The sequence below is a fragment of the Haemorhous mexicanus genome, chromosome 1 (assembly GCF_027477595.1).
Source record: "Haemorhous mexicanus isolate bHaeMex1 chromosome 1, bHaeMex1.pri, whole genome shotgun sequence".
Classification (NCBI taxonomy): domain Eukaryota; kingdom Metazoa; phylum Chordata; class Aves; order Passeriformes; family Fringillidae; genus Haemorhous; species Haemorhous mexicanus.
This window is the reverse complement of record NC_082341.1, coordinates 83183955-83206202: the sequence shown is the minus strand read 5'-3', so window position 1 is coordinate 83206202 and position 22248 is coordinate 83183955. Positions and strand designations below refer to the sequence as shown.

At 41.2% G+C, this 22248-nt stretch overlaps 2 protein-coding genes across 4 annotated transcripts; one reads left to right on the top strand and one right to left on the bottom strand.

The window, feature by feature from the left end:
* Window positions 1-1632: 1632 nt before the first annotated feature.
* Window positions 1633-11795, bottom strand: ATPSCKMT (ATP synthase c subunit lysine N-methyltransferase). 3 transcript variants are annotated; one of them, XM_059854884.1, is made up of 5 exons: window positions 11636-11795; window positions 10930-11201; window positions 8901-9038; window positions 8110-8160; window positions 1633-3254 (listed from the first exon to the last, which is right to left on the bottom strand). In XM_059854884.1, exons 2-5 carry the CDS (start codon window positions 11194-11196, stop codon window positions 3057-3059), a joined length of 654 nt encoding a protein of 217 aa, XP_059710867.1. In that variant the 5' UTR covers window positions 11197-11201; window positions 11636-11795; the 3' UTR covers window positions 1633-3056. The 3 variants fall into 3 exon arrangements, with proteins under 3 accessions (XP_059710867.1, XP_059710877.1, XP_059710871.1); XM_059854894.1 differs by having other exon boundaries at window positions 11559-11753; XM_059854888.1 differs by lacking the exon at window positions 11636-11795 and adding an exon at window positions 11290-11526.
* Window positions 11796-11956: 161 nt separating this feature from the next.
* On the top strand, window positions 11957-19987 carry CCT5 (chaperonin containing TCP1 subunit 5). Its single transcript, XM_059854873.1, has 11 exons — window positions 11957-12123; window positions 13045-13105; window positions 13200-13364; window positions 13858-14056; window positions 14791-14983; window positions 15876-16025; window positions 16348-16467; window positions 16868-17053; window positions 18062-18199; window positions 18577-18757; window positions 19703-19987. Exons 1-11 carry the CDS (start codon window positions 12019-12021, stop codon window positions 19828-19830), a joined length of 1626 nt encoding a protein of 541 aa, XP_059710856.1. The 5' UTR covers window positions 11957-12018; the 3' UTR covers window positions 19831-19987.
* The last annotated feature ends 2261 nt before the right edge of the window (window positions 19988-22248 follow it).

Sequence of the window (22248 nt, the reverse complement as noted above, 5' to 3'; positions counted from 1 at the left end):
AAAGGCTGTCAAACTGCTTACCAGACACTAGTGCTCTTCAGTACACAGTCTCCATGTTCACAGGTGTGCCTTGCCATGCAAGGCTGAAATCACCACTCCTTTGCACACTACAGACACATTTGCCCCTTTCTTCTCCTGTTTTGTGTACATTTTCAGGACAAAACCATGCCCCATTTCAAATCCTCAGTGTAGGTTTATATTTTAACTTCTTCCCATCCCCTCATATCAAAAACAAAAAGCATGGGTACAGACATCATTGTAGACTACACATCCCAAATAGCACCCAACTTCTCTTCAAGTCAGATTCTACAGACCAGCCAAATTTGCTTTCCAAACACCTGATGAGATGTCAGACTTTGTTTCTACCTCAAATTCTAGGGTCTCAGCACTTCTCTTGGACTGAGCTAATTTTAGTTGTGGCAATGACTGCCTTGAAGTCAGGTGACAATTGCCCAGCTTGTTTTAGCTTCATTCCACGGGTAACATATATGCAAAGATCTGACAAACTTACAGTTACTGCTTAACAGGCTGTATGCTAACTGGGGCCAGGGGAGGATGATTAGGACTTTTAACTAATTGCTAATGAGTGAAAACAGTAAAACTTTACTGAGAACCAGATAAATAGAATGAGTAAGCCGACCATTATACAACAGAAAGGTGTTGTAACTATGGAAAGGAAAACACCAATGCAGTGACAGTAGCCCACTGCAAACCAGGAAAACACCAATGCAGTGACAGCACCCCATTGCAAAAGAACAGGGAGAACTTGCTTCCTTTTACAAGGAAAAGCCACACAGTGATACCATGAGTTTCTGAGATCTTATCAGATGCATGGAAAAATAGAAAGGAAAACAAATCTGAGGCAAAACTTTCCTTCTCATCTCACTATCAATTAAATTAAGTTGAATCAGATTTAACCAAACTAGCCAGAACAACTAGCCCTGGAATCAGAGACAGCCTTCAAGTATTCAAGTGAACAAGTCTCATCTGTATCTTTATCTAAAGTTTGAACAGACAGAAATGGTGGCACTTCACTGAGAAGTAATGACTTTTGAAACTCTTCCTAAATCAGAAAGATTAGGAAAAGTTATGGTCATCTGCAACAGCCTACACCAGTAAGAGTTCAGTAAGAGTATCCTCCTGCACTTTAGTGTTCCTGTAACAAGTTGTCCTGGTTGCAGAAAGGGGTCAGAGCTTAGCACCGTAACAGGTTGTTATTCTGTACCATGCATCAGGGGAGGGCATGGTTTCCAAAGGAAAACCTTGGTGCTCCACCAGGAGTTGGCCATTTTGCCTGCCCAGCCATCATGCTGCCTTTGCCTGAGAACACAATCTACTGGAAGCATCCACCATTATTCTTGTTCCCAGTGGTGAACACTCATTTTTGTCACTAAAATACCTTCTTTTTGTATCCTCTTACTATTAATATTGCTGTTGTTACTGTGCTATGTCTTATTCTGGCTTTGTGCATTCAGTAAATTGCTACCTCAACCCACAAGTTCTGCTTTTGCCCCTCCCTTACTGAAAGAGGTAAAGGAGAAGGGGAGTGGCTTAGTTGGAGTTTATTTTCCAGCAGATGCTAAAACAGAACACAAGTTAAATAAAAAAACATTAATATAATCAGAGGCAGCATTTGTGTTAATGAACAAACAAATTATTTTATTTGCCCATTTTGTCATACTCAACTTTCAGAAGTACACATTCAAGGCTGTGGTGTGAAACATTGGTGTCATCATCATACTCCATCTGGACCAGTTTTGTGTATGCGGCACGATGTACTTGGCATACAAAATTCAGACATTTTTGAAATACAGCTCATTTGAGGAGACACTTGCACATCATTCCAACACCAATACCAAATGTTCCGTAGGGTCAGAAAGAATGTATAAATTATGCTCACAAATTTGAGCATTTGAACTTATTCATATATTCCCCTCAACTGTAATGAATGGTGCTCTAAACCCCTTTTCCATATTGAAGTTTTCCTCTTCTCTAACAACTTTTTCATAATTTTGACTAACTACATATTCTGCTGGGAGTTGATTTCCTTCTTATTAGCTGGTACAGCCCTGTGGTTTGGATTTAGAAAAGACTAATACTGATAATACACTAACAGTTTTAGTTTATGCTGAGCTGCACTTACTCCAAGCCAAGAACTTTTTAGTTTCTCACATTCTGCCAACAAGGAGATACACAAGAAGCCAGGAGGAAGCATGGCCAGGACAGCTGAGCTGAACTGGCCAAAGGGATATTTTACACCATAAAACATCATGTCCAGTATTTAAACTGGGGAGAGCTGGCAGTCGCTGCTCTGGGATGGGGTGGGCATCCATCAGTGGGTGGTGAGCAAGGATATTGTGCATCACTCATCTTTCTTGGGTTTTACTCCTCTATTCTTCTTGTTGTTGTTATTATTAGTAAATTTATTTCAATTATTAAACTATTCCTATCTCAGTCCATGGTCATGGGTATGACCATTTTTTCAGCTTTCTTTTCAATCCCACTGGGGGAGTCTGCAGACTGGGGTGAGTGAACATCTCTGTGGTACTGACGCTGTTGAGTCAGGGACGGACTAAATGACTCCATGGTTCAGAAGGCGAAAAAGAGAGCTTTTATTAAGAGGTAGTGTCCTTTTATAACCAGGATTGCTAAGGTGAAATCTGATTGGTCTCAAAGCAAAAAACTTTCACATTATTGGTTAACTATGAATAGCACATTCTGAAGGTACATATCAAACAACATGAATAGAAAGAGATCATAATTGTTTTCATTCTTCCTCTCTAAGTTTCCCAGGCCTGAAGCCTGGGAGAATTCTCTTTGACTGAACTGAGAATCTCCACATGGTACTCCACTGCTAGATGGAGTTAAACCAGGACACCATATTAGGTCATTTAACTACACCTTTCAGTAACCTTTGTGTGCTTTCAGACAGCCACTGTACTTCAGTTCTTATAGTGCATACACATCTTCATATGCCAGGGCTCTCTCCACGTTAATCTTATCTTCAACAAGTCCAGTCAAAGCTAAAATTTTCTGTAAGAAACCAAATTCAATGTTTAAGATTCTGTCTCTGGTGTAATTTCCAAGCTTTTTGTTTCACATGCTCTAGAATGTTTCAAGTCGTAGGCCCACACAGTGTCTATTCCCTCTCCAGTAGTATGATCTGGAATCCAGCAAGGGAAAGGAAAGCGACAGGCAATGATTCTGGCGTTACATTTAAGTTCTTCTTCTAGCTTCTTCTCCAGCTGTGGCATCTGTTGAGTTACAAGAAAAACCTCTCAGAAACAGTAAAAAAACAGGAGCATTCTCTTTACAATCTAATTCAGGCGTTCAAGAGAAATCCAAGATTTGAGTAATTTCTTTTCTTTTAAATCTTAGGAAAGTATTTGTGATCGATATTTTGGCTTTGATACCTTGACAAAGAGTATCTAAAATCAGAAAATGGTTATTAAGGCCCCAATTGGTGAGATCAAGGAAATCATAACTTTAAGATCTAAAAATTAATTCAAAACCCATAAACTATCCCTTAAATTAAAAAAAAAAAAAAACACCACCACAACTGCAGGCAAAAGTCTTTGCATGCTCCAATTCACGATTCTCTTCAGTGGGATTCTTCTCTGAGGCAATGCAAGTTCAGCCCCCTGAATTCATGCTATTTATGACATCCCAAGGTTCATGAGCTATTGTGTGATACTCAAAGGCTCAAAATTTACAGTCTAACCTTGAAACCGATCCTGGGACACTCACAACATCACACAGACAACAACCCAAAGCAAACATTCTGCTGTCAGTCTATGATAAAATACTGTTACATTAAATAATATTGAAATTGAGCTTAGTCAAATCCACAGCCTGTTAACATAGGCATGTGAACGCCTGCAGCAGCATTCCATGAAAGAGAATGTAGAATCATGGAATGGTTTGAATTGTAAGGGACTTTTAAAGGTAGTCTAGTTGAACACCCCTGCCATGGGCTGTGACATCTTAAACTAGATAAGGTTGCTCAGAGCCCCATCCAGTCCCCATCTACTGCCTCTCTGAGCAACTTGTTCCATTGTTCCACCACTCTATTTGTCAAATTTGTCTTACTTATATCTGATATGAATTTGCCCCCTTATAGCTTAAAACTATTAGCCCTTGTCCAGTCCCTACAGGCCCTACTAAAAACTCTGTTCCCATCTTGTTTACAAGCCCCCTTTAAGTACTAAAAGGACACAATAAGGTCTCCCCCATAAAAGTCTTCTCCAGGCTGAAGAGCCCCAATTCTCTCAGCCTGCCTCCAGGAAAGGAGCTCCTCTGAACCCACTCCAACAGGTCCACCTCCTTCTTGTGATGGGGTGCCCAGAGCTGGATGCAGCACTCCAATTGGGGTCCCACCAGAGCAGAGCAGGGGGGCAGAATCCCCTCCCTCCCCTGCTGGCCACACTGCTTTGCATTCAGCCCATGTTTGACCTTCTGGGCTGTGAGTGCCCATGGCTGGGTCAAGTCCAGCCTCTCATGCACCAGCACCCCCCAAGTCTTTATCAGCAGGGCTGCTCTGATCTGTTCATTCCCCAGCCTGTGTTCGTGCTTAGAGCTACCCTGACCCAGGCGCAGCACCTTGCACTTGGTCTTGTTAAACCTCGCAATATTCCCATGGGCCCACTTCTTGTCCAGGTCCCTCTAGATGGCATCCGGTCCTCCAGGCAGGTCAACTGCACCACTCAGCTTGGTGCATCTGCAAAATTTTCTGAGAGTGCACTCAATCCCACTGTTTTATGCTATTGATGAAGACATTAAGCAGGACATTAAGCAGATCTAATACAGATCCCTGAAGGACAACAATTGTAATGATCTTCATCTGGACATTGAGACATTGACCATTAGCCTCTGAATGCAGCTATCCAGACAACTCCTTATCCACTAAACAGCCCATCCACCAAATCCATCCCTCCCCAGTGTAGAGAGCAGGATGCTGAGGGGAATCATGTCACATACCAACACCCCTTGGCTGAATACCTACAGTCCAGCTTTCCTCCATTCACAAAAATTGAGAGGATATTAAAGTCAGGGGAAATATCACTACTACTTTTCTAGAACAGAGCAACACCCTGACCAGCCAAATGCTCTTTTTCTAATAAGTGCTTTGCAAATTCTGCCATGGATTAAGTGCGAAATAAATTAACACATGTAGACTTAAAAGAAATTTGCTTTCCATCCCAGACAGTGATTATGTTCTAAGGAAAAAAAAAAAAAAAAGAAGAAACTAAATAGATTTAGCCACTTTTGTCCTTTGGAAATGCTTGATGGTACGTTTAAGTAGACCAGCAGCGCACATCCATTTGGAGTTCCTTTTACTCTTACATATCATATCTATCTGAAAGACTAATTTTAATGGCAAACTCTACAGGCCACTTCTACTCTACAAACTCTACAACCATTTACCTTGATTATCATGATGTAATGTTTAAATATTAAAAAAATTAAAAGGGCAGTAGTTATTAAAAAATTTCACTGAATTTAAGTCACAAAGACAAAAATCCATAAAATTTCAGAAAAATATGAAAGAAACAAAACCCAAAAGAATGTTATTAGAAAATAAGACTGACTAAAGAAAAGATATTTTCTAAAGGTAGCAATGAGCTTTCACTATCACATACTTTCATGTGATGTAACATCCTATTATAGCTACACTTAAGCTAACAATGGAATATTTTAGCAAAATTACAGTCACAGATGTAATATACCAAAGAGTTACCTCCAAATATTTTTAAGGCTCTGATTTCATCCACACTGCAAATGCTTTTTAACATTTTTGCTGCCTTAAACAACTAGAAAAATAAGCCTACTAGCACCTTCAACAAACTAGGAAAATAAGCCCACTTTGTTATCTGAAACTGAGTTGAGATCCCAGAAAACATTTTTGTTACAGAAAATATAAATCTAGACATATACTAATTTTTTAGGAGCAATTATGAAAATTAGTGACACTGCATATCCATATTAGCACAAATTAGAAAACATCATTAATAGTTAAGCTAAGTTCAGCCAAAAAGAATTATATCCTTGAAGCAGTCAAACTAGTTTTGAAGCTAAATATATCAGTTACTTCAGGTGTTACAATCATACTGTATTTTATGTGAAGCCAAAGTTTGGGGGAATTCTTTGGTGTGTAAACATAGATACATAGTTTAGTAAACCTTCTGTACAGTGTGTAATCAGTTAAAATACACAAGAGCTGCAAACATGAACACCTGAAAAGAATTCCATCATCCTACCCTGAACAAGTAAGTCTCCCTCCACAATAACTCAGAAACAAACACACCTTCCTCCCAGATGCTTGCAAGAACAAGAGAGGTCTTAGTCTTCCCTGAAGATTAATAAATTCAGGTTTTTAAAACTAATCTCGGATACGAAATAAAAGCACTGTGTGAAAGCATCAAATCAGGCCACCATTATTAAGAAAGCTAAAAAGATCTCTTGCTTCTCAGTAAAAAAGAAGAAATGCATTAAGGTCTCTAGAAGATTAATTTAGTCATTCAGGAGGCTGAGCATTAACAATTTCCAAAGTAAATTCAAAGGGAATCATAAGCAAACAAATGCACAGGAAACACAGAGGCTCATATGTTTGCATCTGTTGCATTTATGACAGTACTTTCACTGAAAGAATTAAACCTAGTATTTACTGGATCTACAAAAGTTATTCTGAGCCCTATAGCTACCCTTTCTATCACAGCTGTTACTAATGCATCCCACTTTATTACATTTAAAAGTTAATTCAGTATTTCTGCTGGGTTTACTCACATTTTCCCAGGGCATTTGTTTATTCCTAGTTTACTGAGCCAGCTTTCCTCACCAGACTTTTCCCCTCGGTGCAACGGCAGAATTCCTGATGGCAATTCCGAACGTTTCCAGTGCCCCCTGCCGGAACTCAGCAAGGGAGCACGTAACACCCAGGGCTGGCAGCATGAGGAACTCACTAATATCCCACCCTTACCCACCTCTGTTTCCAATAGGGGTTACAATTGGAATCTGAAGTAGAGGTTTACCTCTGGTGCTGTTGAAAAAAACAAACAAGCAAACAAAAAACCACTAAACAGGAAGGTTTATTACGCTTCCTGTTACTGCTGCAGAAACGTTTTCAGTGTATGCTGTACGGTATGGCATCACTTAAAGCTCTTCACCCACTTCATCTCACGCCTGCCTTAGCGAAGGAACAAGCAATACAGAAGCACGGGATGACAGAATTGGGTTTGTTCAGCCTGGAAAAGAGACGGCTTCAGGGGAACCTAACTGCAGCCCCCAGTACCTGAAGGGAGCCCACAAGATGGAGAGGGACCTTCCACAGGCACAGGTAGTGACAGGAAAAGGGGGAAGGGCATCAAACTGAAAGAGAGTAGGTTTTGGCTGGTATTAGGAAGGAATTCTTCACATGAGCGTGGTGAGGCAATGGAACAGGTTGCTCAGAGAAGTTGTGGATGTCCCAGCCATGGAATTGTTCAAACCAGGTTGGATGGAGTTCTCAGGAACCCAGTCTAGTCAAAAGCGTCCCTGCTCATGGCAGGGGGGCTGGAACTAGAGAAGAGAAGGTTGCATGCAGACCTCATAGCAACCTTCCAATATCAGAAGGGAGCCTACAGGGAGGAATCTCCTGATGAAGCTGGAGAGGGTCACTTCATCAGGAACTGCAGAGATAGGACAATGGAGAATGGAAAAAAACTAAAAGGGAAATGTTCAGTTAGACACCAGGAAGAAATTCTTTACTGTGAGGGTGGTGAGACACTGGAACGGGTTGCCCAGGGAGTTTCTGGATGCCCCAACCCTGGCAGTGTTCAAAGCCAGGCTGGATAAGGCCTTGAGCAACCTGATCTAGTGGGAGGTATCCCATGCACACACAGGGGGTTGAGACTTGATGATGTTTCAGGTCTCCTCCAACCCTTAATATTCTAGGATTCTATGATTATTACTGACTACCTTTGACCATCTGCAGGTTGATTCATTTTGCAGATTAACATATTAACATTGAATGCCTTGGCATTAAAATAATTAAACATTGTAACAAATAATTAAACAGTATAATAAATAAAATACAATTATATAGTAAAAATAAAATATAAATAGTAAGCTTACCATTTGAGGTACTCCAAAAACAACAACATTTCTATAATGAGAAAAAGAAACCTAAAATAAAATTTGAGAACAAATCTTATTGAAAATGGCATTTATAGTTAGAGAAATTCTCACCATTCTCTTCTCCTAATCCCTCTAGCTGCACTTCTTTCAACGGAGATTTAGACCAAAAATATGTAAGGAGATCCCTTACCAACTTTTCATCACAAAAATTTCCACATAAAGAAAACTTTCTACTGCTGAACAGCAAAAAACTTCTACTATCTGGCCAAGAATATGGAATAGCAATTCTAGAAGCACAGAAAGCATTAATCTAGAAAACAACTACATGACTTTACTAATAACTGAAGAGTTATTTTCACAACTCCTGTATATGATCAAATCACGCATGCTTTAAGTTCGTCTCGTCTTTTGTTAAATGTTAGCTAGCTATAAAAACTTCCTAGGCATTCTAATGACTGAGCTCTTCCACTCAGTGCCACGCAGTTCTCCTCTGTTCCCCTCTGAACACAAACACCCCTACAGCCAAAAAAAACCCTCCCACATAATTCATCAGGCCCAGGCTTGCTCAAGAAGCCTCTGCTGATACAGGAAGCACTTGAATCAAGCCCAAAGCAGCAGAACAGCATACTGAGCCCAAAGAAACCAGATTCCCAGCACAAATACTTTGCACAAAGCCCAGTACAGCACCTGGTGGTCAGACAGCATTTCAGCTTTTTCAGGAAAGTATTTCCAAACTTATAAAATCTCTCAATCATCCCAGATCCATTCTTACATAATTCATTACCCACCTTCCATAAGTCTGAAATATAAAATTTGGTGTTCTGATGTACTCCATCTCTCCAGGCACGATATCTGGAGTACCAGACTAGCCAGGGATTCAATTCATAACCTACAGCCTGGAATCCCCTTTTTGCAGCTGCTATCACCTACAAAGAAGAAAATAAATCTTCACTTTGAAACATAGAAGTCTGTTCACCTAAAGAGAAGCACACAGTTTTATTTAAAATATAAATCAAAGGAAAGCACTTTCCTAAGTCACCCTGGGTTTAATGCCCAACAGATCAGCTATATAGTGAACAAAAAACTCAAAAGTACATATTACTATTATTACTAGTCCAACTGAAATATAGTCAGGCAAACAAAATGAAAACAAACATTCACAGGGCAAAGCTGTGAGCTTGCAGTACATCTATGATCCACATAGAAGTTTAATTTAACACGTTCATTACAGTGTCTTGGAATTAAAGGAACCAACATTGATCACGGAAACTCACAAGCAAGAATGCTCAAAATTAGACCACTTATTTGAAAAGCAGTGAGGGACAGGCACTTGAGCAGCCCCCAAATCAGAGCCAAAATGGCACACAAATAGAAAGAGTGTGAAAGCAATCTTGATCTACATTGAAAAAAAAAATGCACTGATTTTTAGAATAAAGGTTTAAGACAAAATTGAAAAGGCTATTGCAAACTTCTAATCAGCAATGGCCTGATGAACTATCAATTACAAAACAAGCAAGGTGAAATCAGAAAGTACACATTTCTTAACAGAACTTTACCTGGACTATATATTTCACACTGTTAAAATAATGCATCTTCCATCACACAGAGCACTTGTAAATTCACCAAAAGAACCTGACATTTTTACCACACTTGGAAATGCGGTAAATATCTTCATATTTATCCACTGATTACACCTGAGTAAGTGATAAATAATTAAAAGCATCTGAATAGACTTTCTTCAGGTCAGATGCATCAAGGAAGCACCAAGCATTCATTTTTAGCCACCTGGCTTTCCAAATAGTCTTCAGTCTCCATTTAAGCACCTATATAATATATCAGAATTAATGACACAGTACCTATTGAAATTAAATACCTCTGATGAGAGTCAGCAGCCACAATGCCTCAGAGAGGGCATAAAAAACTACAGTTATCTCATGCCTAAGTTTTTTGGTGTTTTTCCTACCCAGGCACAATTCAAGCATTCTTCACAGATTTGGGGTTCCAAATCAATTTTTTTTACATGGACAAACAGTTGGCTCATTCACAAAAAACATGGACAAAGGTAGCAAGAACTTCAAGAACTTGTGTGCTTCCACCAAAAACCACCACCCTGTTTCTAACTTTGACTTGAAGCAGATAGTTATGATAAAGCACACAAAACATCACAGCAACAAAAGGAAAACCAAACCACACAATTTTCTACTATATCCTCACCACATTTCACAAACTGGGGCTCGAGCAATACCCTGGAAAGATATCACTTTTTCTTTCATGATTCTCACCATTTCTCTTGGTGTTTATTCTAGTTTCACCACATGGATTTGGAAGTGGGGAAGCCAGCAGCGCACAAAAGTTTGAAGACTGCAGTTCTAACCACACTAGGATTTTTACTTTTAAAATCCATCACTCACTGCCTGTTTCTTTTTGCACTTCTATCACCTTTATACATTAAACATCTCACAGCCACACTTGCTGTAGCTACACACCTTTTGTGGAATCACAGCTCTTTGTCAATCAGTTCCAAGGCTCGGATCGCAACTTTTCAAGGGAATGCACTGTGATTCCCTCCAGTCAGTCACCACAATGACATTTTGTCCACTACCTTAGTGAAGCTACAGGTAAGACTGCAGCAAAAACTATTTATTACCCAGGAAAACTGAATATAAACCTTTCTCAGCTTTGATCCTTTCCATAAGACTCAGACACAACCACCAGATGCCAAAGACAAGAAATGTTTAAGTGTGAGAAAATTCAGGCACAGCACTTTGGCAACTTTTTAAGAGGTGATCTAAAAAGAAGACAACATCCACAACGTACAATGCGGCCATCCCCGCTACCAATGTCAACTAGGGAGCCACTTCTGTTTTCCAGCATTTTCAGCACATTCTGGATCTGAGCGGCCGTGGCAGGAACGAAGGGCAGGCACACCTTCCTCAGGGCCGGGGTCACGAAGGGGGTGGCCACAGCATAGAGGGCCACCAAGGTGCCTCCCACACCGGCCGTGACCAGCAGGCCCCAGCCGCTCCTCCGGGAGCCGCCTTTGCCCTCCTCCTGCGGGACCTCCTTCGCCAGCGCCTGGGACATCGCGCCTGGGGACAGACGGACAGTGTTTTCACTCGAGACAATTCAGTATCTTGTAGCAAAGAGCTACGATGTAAGAGATGAAAAAAAACCCACCCTACACTTCAGCCGATCCCAAGGAAACACTACAGCGGCCGGAAAGCTGAGGCACGCGCGGGCAGGAATGCGGTTCCCATTTAAAGCCCCCGCCCCGCACTCGCGGGCGGGCAACAGCGCGCCCCGAACAGCTCAAGGGCGGCGCAGGCAGAGACCTCCCCGCCTCGGGAACGCGTCCCGGAGTTACTGCTCCTCCTTTGCGCAGGAACTTTTCCCTGCGACACAGCGACACCCACCACAGACACCCCCCCAACTCGCCAATGACCAACCCAGACTTATGCTCGGCCTGCAACAGTCATAGGGAAGGGCGGTATCACTTCACTAAGAAGGGGTGGGAGACCGAAACCTTTCCAAAAGCGCTCCGGAGAGAAGCGCCGCGCACACTTTTCCACAGTGTGTCTGTCTTCCCTTCTCCGCCCTCACGTCACCCGGCGCAGCCCGCAGCCGCATCGCCCGGAGCCCGCCCCGCGTACATCCTCCTATCCTTTCTTTCCTCCCCGCCCCGTGAGCCGGGGCGTGCGGCCGCGAGCGCCGCGCTCCTCCCCCGGCGCCGGGCGGCTTCCAGAAGGCTCCTCTGGGGGCGCCACAAAGCTCCCGCCCGCGAAATAGGGCGCGGGGGCAGCGGCTGCGCAGGCGCGGGGCGGTGCGCGGTGTCGCGGTGTCGCGGCGGGCGCGGCGGCTTCCGGGAGGCGTGCGCGGGCGGCGGCGGTCGGAGCAGGCTTTGCAGCCATGTCGGCCATGGGGACTCTGGCGTTTGACGAGTATGGGCGGCCCTTCCTCATCCTTAAGGACCAGGAGCGCAAGACGCGTCTCATGGGGCTGGAGGCGCTCAAGGTGAGCGAGCGGGGCGGCCGCCGGGGCCGCCCGCGGGCCCGCGCTGGCTGGGCCACGCCGCGCCATGCTGCGCTGTGCTGTGCTGTACCGCACCATGCCGCCGAGAGCGGCGGGAGGATGGAGCCCCTGGGTCGAGGCGCTGCCGCTCTCAGTGCCAGCCCCGCCCGAGACACAGGGCGGATGGAGCCCGTACTAGGCCCGTAAGCGGGAGAGAGATGGAGGAAGAGAGAAGGCATCGCCCCGGGGCTGGGAATCCGCGGCACGGCGTGGATCCGTCCCCGGGCTGCGGGGCTTTGGGGCCGTCACCCCCGTGGGCGCAGCGCGCCTCTCCCCGTGGCTCCTGCCCAGCTCCCCAGTGCCCCCTCCCTTAGACCCCAGCCTGAAGCTCGGCCGCCGATGGAAGGCCGGAGCTGAGTGCGGGTGGTACAAATTCCGACGGAAGAAGGGAGCGGACACTGGAACAGAAGGCTTGTGGATGCCCCATTCCTGGCAGTGTTCAGAGGAAGGCTGTATGGGGCACTGAGCAACCTGGTCTAGTGGAAGGTGTTCTGCCTCTGACAGGCGGTGGGACCTGGATGATCTTAAAGGTCCTTTCCCAGCCACGCCATTCTGTGATGGTAAAATTGCACTGCCTTCTCTTCTTAGCGTTGCTGCCTTCTGTTGCTCCCTGCTTTGAGCCTTAGGGCTGCATTTGGCTGCTCTGCTTTTGAATGCTTTAGCAGAGGCAGTACAAGCAATACAAGAAAAGGCATACTAAAAGTTTCTGTCATAAGATCAATACACACATACTGATTCTTTTTCATAGTTGTTGTCAGTTAAATCGCAAGATTTTACTCACTGTGTTTTCGCTACCTTAGTATTGTGATTTCGGAATGCATGATAATGATTTAACTTCTGGCTTTGTTATCCTTTGTTTTACAGTCTCACATAATGGCAGCAAAGGCTGTAGCAAGTACTCTGAGAACATCCCTTGGGCCCAATGGTAACAATGAAAAACTTTTAGTGGTTCTCTCTTAGTACTTGTTGTGGGGGAATTTTCAGAATTTTCCTTCATCCTTTGAACATATGTTTTTTAGGCTTGGATAAAATGATGGTGGACAAGGATGGTGAGGTGACTGTGACAAATGATGGTGCTACCATCCTGAATATGATGGATGTGGATCACCAGATAGCCAAACTTATGGTGGAGCTGGCTAAATCTCAAGATGATGAGATTGGGGATGGAACTACTGGAGTCGTTGGTAAGAAAGTGTTTGAAATTTAGCTTCCTTTTTCAAGTTTAAAATCAAGCTTCTTCAGCTATTAAAAAAAATTGTGAGAAATAACAGTAACTTTTCTGTAGCACTTCTTTGGAGTATTTATTGTTGCAGTATTCCTATTCTTGTGTGAGAAGTCTTCTAATCAGGAAGATGTCTTTTGTGCCTTTTTGAATTTTGGTTACATTTTAAGATAGTGCTGAGAGCCCCTTTGATACTTTCAAAAATTTTTTTGCATCATTTTCTTCTGTAGTCTCCTTGTCCTGCTTTGATGCCTGTACATCATTTTGGTCTTAACATAATGGGGTTTTCTTGCTAAGCAAAGCAAGTAGGGGTTTTCATGGTTTTTTGTTTTTTAGGAAACCTCAAAGTCTTAAAATATTTCAGAAAAATCAGAAAATATGCTTTTTAATCTGTTGTTAATGTACTTATAATTACGCTCCCATCAAGAATAAAACTTTTTTTTTTTTTTTAATAGTCCTGGCTGGGGCATTGCTGGAACAGGCTGAGCAGCTGCTGGACCGAGGCATTCACCCCATCCGAATAGCAGATGGTTATGAGCAGGCAGCACGCATTGCTATTGAGCATCTAGACAAAATCAGTGACAGCTTCCCAGTTGATCCACAGAACATTGAGCCTCTGATCCAGACAGCGAAGACAACTCTGGGCTCTAAAGTGTAAGTGATAAAAACTGAGTATTGAGTGAATATATACCCTTCCATTGAAAACCCTCTGCGTGGAAAGGAGAAATCCTGGTGTTTTGTTTGTCTTACTGGAGTGCTGTTGAAGGCTCTTCTGTGTTTTGTTGTGGCTAATTCCTCCATGGACTCCTGTCTCAGGGTAAGAAATTGTGAATCCCTTGTCTCCAAAGAGTCAATTCCATGAAGTTAAACGACTGCAGAATCAGTTTCATTCTAACCTGTAGTTCCAGTTTCTGCATCATAGCAGGTTCCAAAAGTAATGTAAATCTGTTAAAAATAATAATGTGTCATCTTTTGGTTTTTTTGCCGCTGAAAAAATTTTAACTTAGGATGGTTCCAGAAGTTCTTTTTCCTGTTTGGGTTCTGTGTGTAAATGTATAAATTCAGACATTGGAAGGGCTTCCCTTGCAGAATTGTCTTACACGTGGTTTCTGTTTCTTGAATGTTCTTTAGTAGCTTAGTTCTCCTGACTTGTTCCAAATCTGTGCTGAGACTCCATTGACAGAGGTTCCTCACACCAACCGTACTGTGTGTTCAGTTTTCTGCCATAGCCAGCACCTTCTACTTCTGTGAACAAACAAGCAGGACCACCTCTTTTAATACAGTGTGCAAAAATAGATTGCTGTAGTGGTACTTGTTGCTGTTTGAGCAATTGATAGAATCAATGGTGGAAATGGAGTACCACTTGATTGTATTTTTTTCAAACCTAGAGTGAACCGCTGTCACCGGCAAATGGCAGAGATTGCTGTGAATGCTGTACTGACAGTAGCAGACATGGAACGTAAAGATGTTGATTTTGAGCTGATCAAAGTGCAAGGCAAAGTGGGTGGTAGACTGGAAGATACGCAGTTGGTTAAAGGAGTGATTGTGGATAAAGATTTCAGTCATCCACAGATGCCTAAAGTAAGTGATGTCCTTGTGTGTGTCTCTTGTGTGTAACGGCTTAAATAAGAGTTTCTAGCCTACCTCAAGTGCCACCCTAGCATTTTTTAAGTATTTACATAGTCTTGTGCTTTAGCTTGGCTTTTCACCAATAATATATCAACAGAGGAAGGGGCAAGGAGCATGACATTTTTTATATTGGAAGAGATCAAGTTAGAATTTACAACAATATTGAGAAATTGTGGTGGAAGGGAGGAATTACTGTACTGCTGAGTGAGGACAGGTGCAGAATTCTGTTTTATATAAAAATAATTACCCTGGTGTGTGACCATGCCTAGTTCAATGCTGTGTCAAGATTCTTAACCTTTATGAATTGCTATTTTGTCCTGTTTGGAACGCCCCAGAAGCTGTCCTTGTTTTATGTTTGGTGTAGGCAAGGTCTCCAAATCTTTGGGCAGTGTACTTCAAGAAAGCTTCTGCTTCTCTAAAATATTCATCTAGCAGGTACCCATGTTTACCCTGTAGAAAGGAGGACTAGTGGAAAATAATGGTCATGTAATAGTTGAAAAGTTGTTACAAAGATGAGTAGTGTTCTCAGTGGTCACAATGGATTAGGGATGGTTTAATTGAATTTTTCTTTTGTTTTTTAAGCATTAAACTATAAAAAGGCATGACTGGTAAAGATTGTTAAGGGCTTAAACAGTGTCTGGGAGCTATGGAATTTGTTCTAAGTGATTTGTTGAGAATTGACAGAATTACTTAGTTTTACTGAGTTAGCTTTAGAATAAGTCAAATTATCTTCATATTTGCTCATGTATTTGTGTTTATAAAGATACATCTGTATGTTTTGCAGATACAAGAAAGAGATGTTAATGAGGTCATAAATAATTTTTTTTTTTTTTTAATTGCCCAGGAGCTAAAAGATGCTAAAATTGCCATCCTTACTTGTCCATTTGAACCACCTAAGCCTAAAACCAAACATAAGCTTGATGTCACATCTGTGGATGATTACAAGGCACTGCAGAAATACGAAAAAGAGAAGTTTGAAGAGATGGTGAAGCAGGTAGCCTTTAGGATTATTTCTGTTTTCTTTGTCTTTCATAGCCTTTAGGAAAAAAACAGCATAGTGCATTGATTTGTTCCTGTAAATAAGCTGCTAATCCTCATGGGAAGCAACATAAAAGCAGTTGTAATGCTGTGAATCAAAGGTAATGTAAGAAAGAGACACCAGCTTGGATTAAAATATATTTTGATCTCTGTGTGTTCCAGAGGGTTCTTCTTGAGAATTGTATTTTGAGAAAATTTGGAGAATTAGAACCACGAAGAGTGTTTTTCATTCCTTTGTTAGTTCTGATCAAAAAGTTGATGATTTGTGTTGCTTTTAGATAAAAGACACTGGTGCAAACCTTGCCATTTGCCAGTGGGGTTTTGATGATGAGGCAAATCACTTGCTGCTCCAGAATGAGCTGCCTGCTGTTCGTTGGGTTGGTGGACCTGAAATAGAAGTAAGTAAAACTGGGCTCTGTACCAGTTGTTAAAACATTTATGAAGTAATAGGCTGTACCAGCTAAAAGTTCAGTCTTTCTGGATATCACTGCATAATTGTGTATATGGGTGGGTATTGGAGAAAAATCACTGGGGATATGGGAGAAAAGCCTACCATGGAGGGGATTATGGTTTAGAACTGAAGCATGCGTGTATTACTTAATAAAAGTCCTAGGTGTCTAGGAAAGTTTCTGCTTTAGTCCTGCCGTTGGCTGGAACAAAACATTGGCTGAAGTACTTTGAAGTGATAGGAAGATAACCTTTTGGAGTAGGCATTTGACATAAGTTTTTCCACTAGTTTTACATTCTGAAAAACCTGGAAAAATCCTGTTTAAGTAACTCGTGGCTGTTTAACTTCAGTTAATCGCCATTGCGACGGGAGGGCGCATCGTGCCGCGGTTCTGCGAGCTCACGGCAGAGAAACTTGGCTTTGCGGGCATCGTCAGAGAGATCTCCTTTGGAACAACCAAGGACAGAATGCTCCTCATCGAGCAGTGTCAGAACTCCAGAGCTGTGACCATTTTCATTAGGGGAGGAAATAAAATGGTGAGATGCTTGCTTTGATACATAGTTGCAGAATGTGTCAATTCGTTGTAAAGCTTATTAGTACACTATTCTTAACTTTGTCTCCATTTTCTTTGCAGCGTGGGCAAATAGGAAAGGGATAAGGCTTGTAGGCAGTCAGGACTGTGTGTCAGAAGTAACTTGTTAGATTTGCATCCTGTGGTTTAAACTAGAACTTTACTTTTCTCTCTGTTAGACCGTATAGTTCATAAATCCAGAAATGTTTTTACCTGTAGATGCTCTTAATATTTTTTTCTCATGAGAGGGTCACTTTTATGAGTAAAGATATATTACCATCTTCGACAGATTTGGTTTTATTGTAGACCTAGTTGTATCACTTCTGATTTAGTCCAATTAAGATAATTTCAAATAAAAACCCCAAACTACTGCAAACTGTATATCCCCACACCCTATATCCCCCACTCCCCTCGAATTAAGACCACTTTAAATGCCTATGTACTTAAATTGGATTTTGGTTGCACTATTAGTGTTAAATTATATTTACTATAGGTCAAGTCCTACTTTAAATGAAAAATCCTTGGAAAAAAAGAGCATCTTGTAGTCTGAAATTTTCTTGTAAGAAAGCAGAAATACTGCTTTAAAAGTTAGCGTTTTTGTTAAATCTCCTACATCTGTTCAAATGAGAAGTGGACAGAAACTGCAGTCTGACAATAATGTTGGCATTTAAAGTTCCATGTTTTGTGTCTTGTAAATATGCAAGATTGAGAACCATTTAATGTAAGTTTTTATTATTTCAAATTACAGGTTTAACAAATGACAGTGTGTTTTTGTGTATATTTTTATTCTTTACCACTGGATGTCTAACATTCTCTATTTTTAAGTAGTATAACATAGCAATAGTAGAGCTGCATTGGAGCCATAAAAAAATCTTAAGAGTTTATCTGCAGTTTCCACATCTGTATTAGGAACTACATCTTCACAGCCATCAGATGTGTGTATTGTCAAGCACACGCTGTTGTGTAATTGCAGATCATCGAAGAAGCCAAGCGCTCTCTTCACGATGCCTTGTGCGTAATCCGGAATCTCGTTCGTGACAATCGGATTGTGTACGGTGGTGGCGCAGCTGAAATATCTTGTGCCTTGGCAGTCAGTGAGGCAGCGGATAAGGTAAGAAAGGAACAGGTAACATTTTCTTTAGTGTATGAAGGATTGGGCCTGCCTTAAGAGATTCCAGAAGAGCTTCAAAGATTTTTCAGAAGGTTCTGTAACATGTGCTTTCTGACATTCCCTGATAACCAGTGTTAGAAGTTATCTTTCCTGTCTCTATAAAAAGTCATTACCACTACTTTTTTTCCTTCTGTGCTAGGAGCAGTTTAATTTTTTTTTAATTTTCAAGTAGTTATCATTCAGAGGTATTTGTTTAGTTACTATATTCCAAATAAAATCTGCTTATTTTGTGTATGTATTTTATATCTAGTATGAAAATCTGCTTTTACTAACATTGGAGTTTATTAGCTAATGAATTTTAATTTCTTTTCCTTTAGTGCCCATCTTTGGAACAGTATGCTGTGAGAGCTTTTGCAGATGCCCTGGAGGTAATTCCCATGGCCCTCTCAGAGAACAGTGGTATGAATCCAATACAGACAATGACCGAAGTGCGGGCGAGGCAGGTGAAAGAAAATAATCCTGCCCTGGGCATTGACTGTTTGCAGAAAGGAACAAATGGTAAGAACTGCAGCATGCAGAAGGAGGAGCATAAAAGCTTTTCTTTCTTAAAAGCTCAAAATGCTCACTGTTTTTTTTTTAAACCTGTGCATCACTTGGTTTATTCTAACTCTTGTGCCTTGCCATAATAAATGAGAATGTGCTTGGAGAGCATATTTATATCTACCAGGAGGAAAATATAATTGTCTCAAAACCTCTGTTTTGTGGCAAGATTAATTGAAGATGTTGACTGATCTTGTAGTACAGGAAAGAAGCCTGCTCTTACGATGAGGCAAGCAGGGTGTGCTTTAAATACTGCAGTCTTAGTGATCCAGGTTACACTGCAGTCCTAAAACAGTTGTTTTGACAAACAGCTTGTGAAGAAGTAAACAAAAGGCTGGGAATATATGTAGAAAATGATGTTCACACCAATATGTCTGCATATATAATCCTGGAGCAAATACATGAAGACTAAGAAGCCAGTGTATAAAACCTTATTTTCAACTGGATCTACACTTTTCACCTTCTTACTTATTCTGGTTTTTTTTTTTGAGAAAAGAATGTGGTAAACTGTAATTTGTGCATTCATAAACCTTCTTTGATTAGGTGTTCCTGTTTGATGGCATTTAACCTTTCACTTCTTTAGCATTTGCTCAGCCTTTAGGGTGTTTTAATATATGGGTATGGAAATCTAGCTTTTCACCATTCTGCATTACTTTTTGAAAAACACAACCTAGTTGGGAAAAGAGTTGTATCTTAATGTCCTAGGATCTTTGGTAAGAACCCAGAAGTAAAACTCCAGTTTGTACAAATTATGTTTGTAAACCACAGTACCCAAGAGTAGTAATTTCAGAATGTTCTTTGAAATGATGTGGAATTTGCAGTTACTAATTACTAAGACTTACAGGTTAAGTGTTGTATCTAGATTTCATGAGAGTGTCTAATTCTTGTGCTTCCTTTTGGCAGATATGAAGCAGCAGCATGTTATAGAAACCTTGATTGGTAAGAAGCAGCAGATTTCTCTGGCGACTCAGGTTGTTAGAATGATCCTGAAGATTGATGATATCCGTAGGCCTGGAGAATCTGAAGAGTGAAGGTTGAAAAGCAGGAAACATTAAGGGGCCACAGCAGTAGCAAAGATGGTAGTATTCTGATGCTTCATCTTCAGCTATTTATTCTGGACACTTTTTGTTTCACATACTGTAATGGCTAGTTGTTGGAAATAAAACAATTTAGCACTGGTGATTTCAAGACTTGTTTCAGAAGTATTGTTGCCTCTTTTCTTAGACAGGTGTAAATGTTCGTAGAAAATACTTCCTGAATGTATAGGGAAAACATAAATAATGCAGCAATAAAATTTAATGGGTAATTTTCCATTGTTCCTTATGGGGAAAGCCCACAGATCCTCATTTTAAGAGGTCTGTCACTTTTTTAACTAATTAATTAAATATTAACCAATTATTTTAGCCTCCACTAATTCTCATATGTTAATATATTTAAGTATGAAGTTTCAGTCTGAAGATTTAAAGGAACTGTGTTCCATGCTTCCTGTTGCTTCAGTTTTTTCTTCTTGTCCTCTTCCTGATTTATGAGGGTTAAGGAGGATTTTTTCCCAGGGCTATACACATTTAGCCAAGTGAGAGTTTTTCCCAGAGCCTAGTACCACAGTTAAGTGCACTTAGTCAAATGGTCCCCCAGTGTGATCTGAGCGTGACAGAGTAACATTGATTAGGAAGGTACCCTGCCTTTGAAACAATCAGCAAGAAACAAGTGGTAGACCAGAACTTATGTACAATTTCTTTGAAAGATTGCAAAAGTGAGGAAAGTGTTAAAAATACCAACTCAGCATTACTTGTGTTACATAGGGCAGAGGAAGCTCTTCACTGGCTAGTGTTTGTTAGCAGGTCATGTTCTGATTGGTTTTTGCTGTGACTACCTCTTTTGAGTCAAAAAAAAAAAACCTCTTCAAGTGAGTATTGATAGAGGAAGAAGGGTAGAAACAACAAGTTTACTAATTACAGGACTGGTTTTATTTCTAGAACTGTTTAAGGATAAATCATGCAAAGCTTTATTGTCATTTATCAAAAATTAGTGGTGTTTCATCATTTCTCTTTTGCCTCTTCCCAAATTAGCTTCATTTAGATGCAGTTGAATGGACAACAACTGTTGATCAGTTTTATTGCTGCCGAGCTCTGGCATTCTGAATCTGTTCAGGTTTGTGTGACTGTAAAAACCCATAAACACCTGAGTTCATGCAGAGCCATCTCTTACTTTGTTTGCTAATACAAAAGGAAAACAGCTGTAGCTAGAACTTGAAAGGGAGTAGGGTACTTGTACTAATGTACCCCTTTCACCTCATAATGAAGTTGTGGGTGTGATAGAAAGGAAGTGAGAAAACAGCTATTCCAATTTTACTGGTGTTTCATCTGTCCCTTCATGTGGTTGAGCCCCCTTTGCTCTCAAAGCCCTACACAGTTACAGGCTTTGGCTGTAATCAGCTGCTTAATACAGAAGCCCTTAGGAACACAGGACAAATTACTTTGAAAGTTGAAATTACGGCTTTACTGATGTGGCTCTAGGAAATAAACATTTTGTGCTCTGTATATAAATATTTGTTAATATTCAACTAGATCTTAGTAGGGGAAGTCTGGAGCTTGATAGTGGAACTTTGATAAAATTGTGAGAAATAGAAGTGGCTATTTTTTTCAGGGACTTGTACTTCTTCAACATAACAAATGTATGGCATTAGCACTATCAGTCAGTGCTGCATAGAGGCAACTGGAGGACAAATGGCTTTCATCACAGCATGCAACATACAACTGGAACTATTAAACCAAATTAATGAAAGAACTGTAGCACAAACTGGTACACTTTCACAGCAGGAGTAATTAAATTTGTGCTTTGACAGAACAGTGGCAATACCCATATTGGTAATTTGTGTGCTGTCTGGATCTGGTCAAAACAGGAAACATCTGAATAACAACAAGGGTGGGTGAGGCAAACTCTGATGTTCGAATTAATCATGGTCCATTTCTAACCTCTGGGAAGTAAATGCCTGCTGGTGTGTTTGGAAATGAGGTCCATGAGCCCTACTGTTCATGCTCCATGATTCCTGGGAAAATGCAGGGTTCACCACGGGAGGGCAACATCCGCCCATCACTGCCACAGCAGACTGCATCTGGATTTTTTAAAAGCGAGCTGAGGCAGACAGCAGGTCTTTCCCAACATCACTGACACAGCACACAGATGTCATCAATAAGACATGAATCTTTACAGCTTCCCCTCAAGGGCTCAGTTACTTCAGCTAATTTTGTGACTAAGTTCCATGTGTCCTTTTCAATCTAAGTTTTCACATCTTCCTAGGACCCTTAACCTGGCCCTGCCTGTGTGTCCTGCTACTTCTAGGTCCCCTGTTACCAACTGCCTTTTCCCAGCCTGGTCTATTGGTCTCTCCTGCTGCATTTCCAAGCCTGGGCTCCTTTCCTCCTGATCTCACACCTCTGTGCTGACAC

Excerpts from the sequence above, each read along its gene's own strand:
- ATPSCKMT (XM_059854884.1), bottom strand. The coding sequence starts at position 11,196 with ATGTCCCAGGCGCTGGCGAAGGAGGTCCCGCAGGAGGAGGGCAAAGGC. Across the intron at positions 9,039-10,929 it reads GTAGCGGGGATGGCCGCATT|GTGATAGCAGCTGCAAAAAG; the intron begins GTACGTTGTGGA and ends TCTTCTTTGTAG. Across the intron at positions 3,255-8,109 it reads TTTTTGGAGTACCTCAAATG|ATGCCACAGCTGGAGAAGAA; the intron begins GTAAGCTTACTA and ends GTAACTCAACAG.
- CCT5 (XM_059854873.1), top strand. The coding sequence starts at position 12,019 with ATGTCGGCCATGGGGACTCTGGCGTTTGACGAGTATGGGCGGCCCTTC. Across the intron at positions 13,106-13,199 it reads AACATCCCTTGGGCCCAATG|GCTTGGATAAAATGATGGTG; the intron begins GTAACAATGAAA and ends TATGTTTTTTAG. Across the intron at positions 18,200-18,576 it reads TCAGTGAGGCAGCGGATAAG|TGCCCATCTTTGGAACAGTA; the intron begins GTAAGAAAGGAA and ends CTTTTCCTTTAG.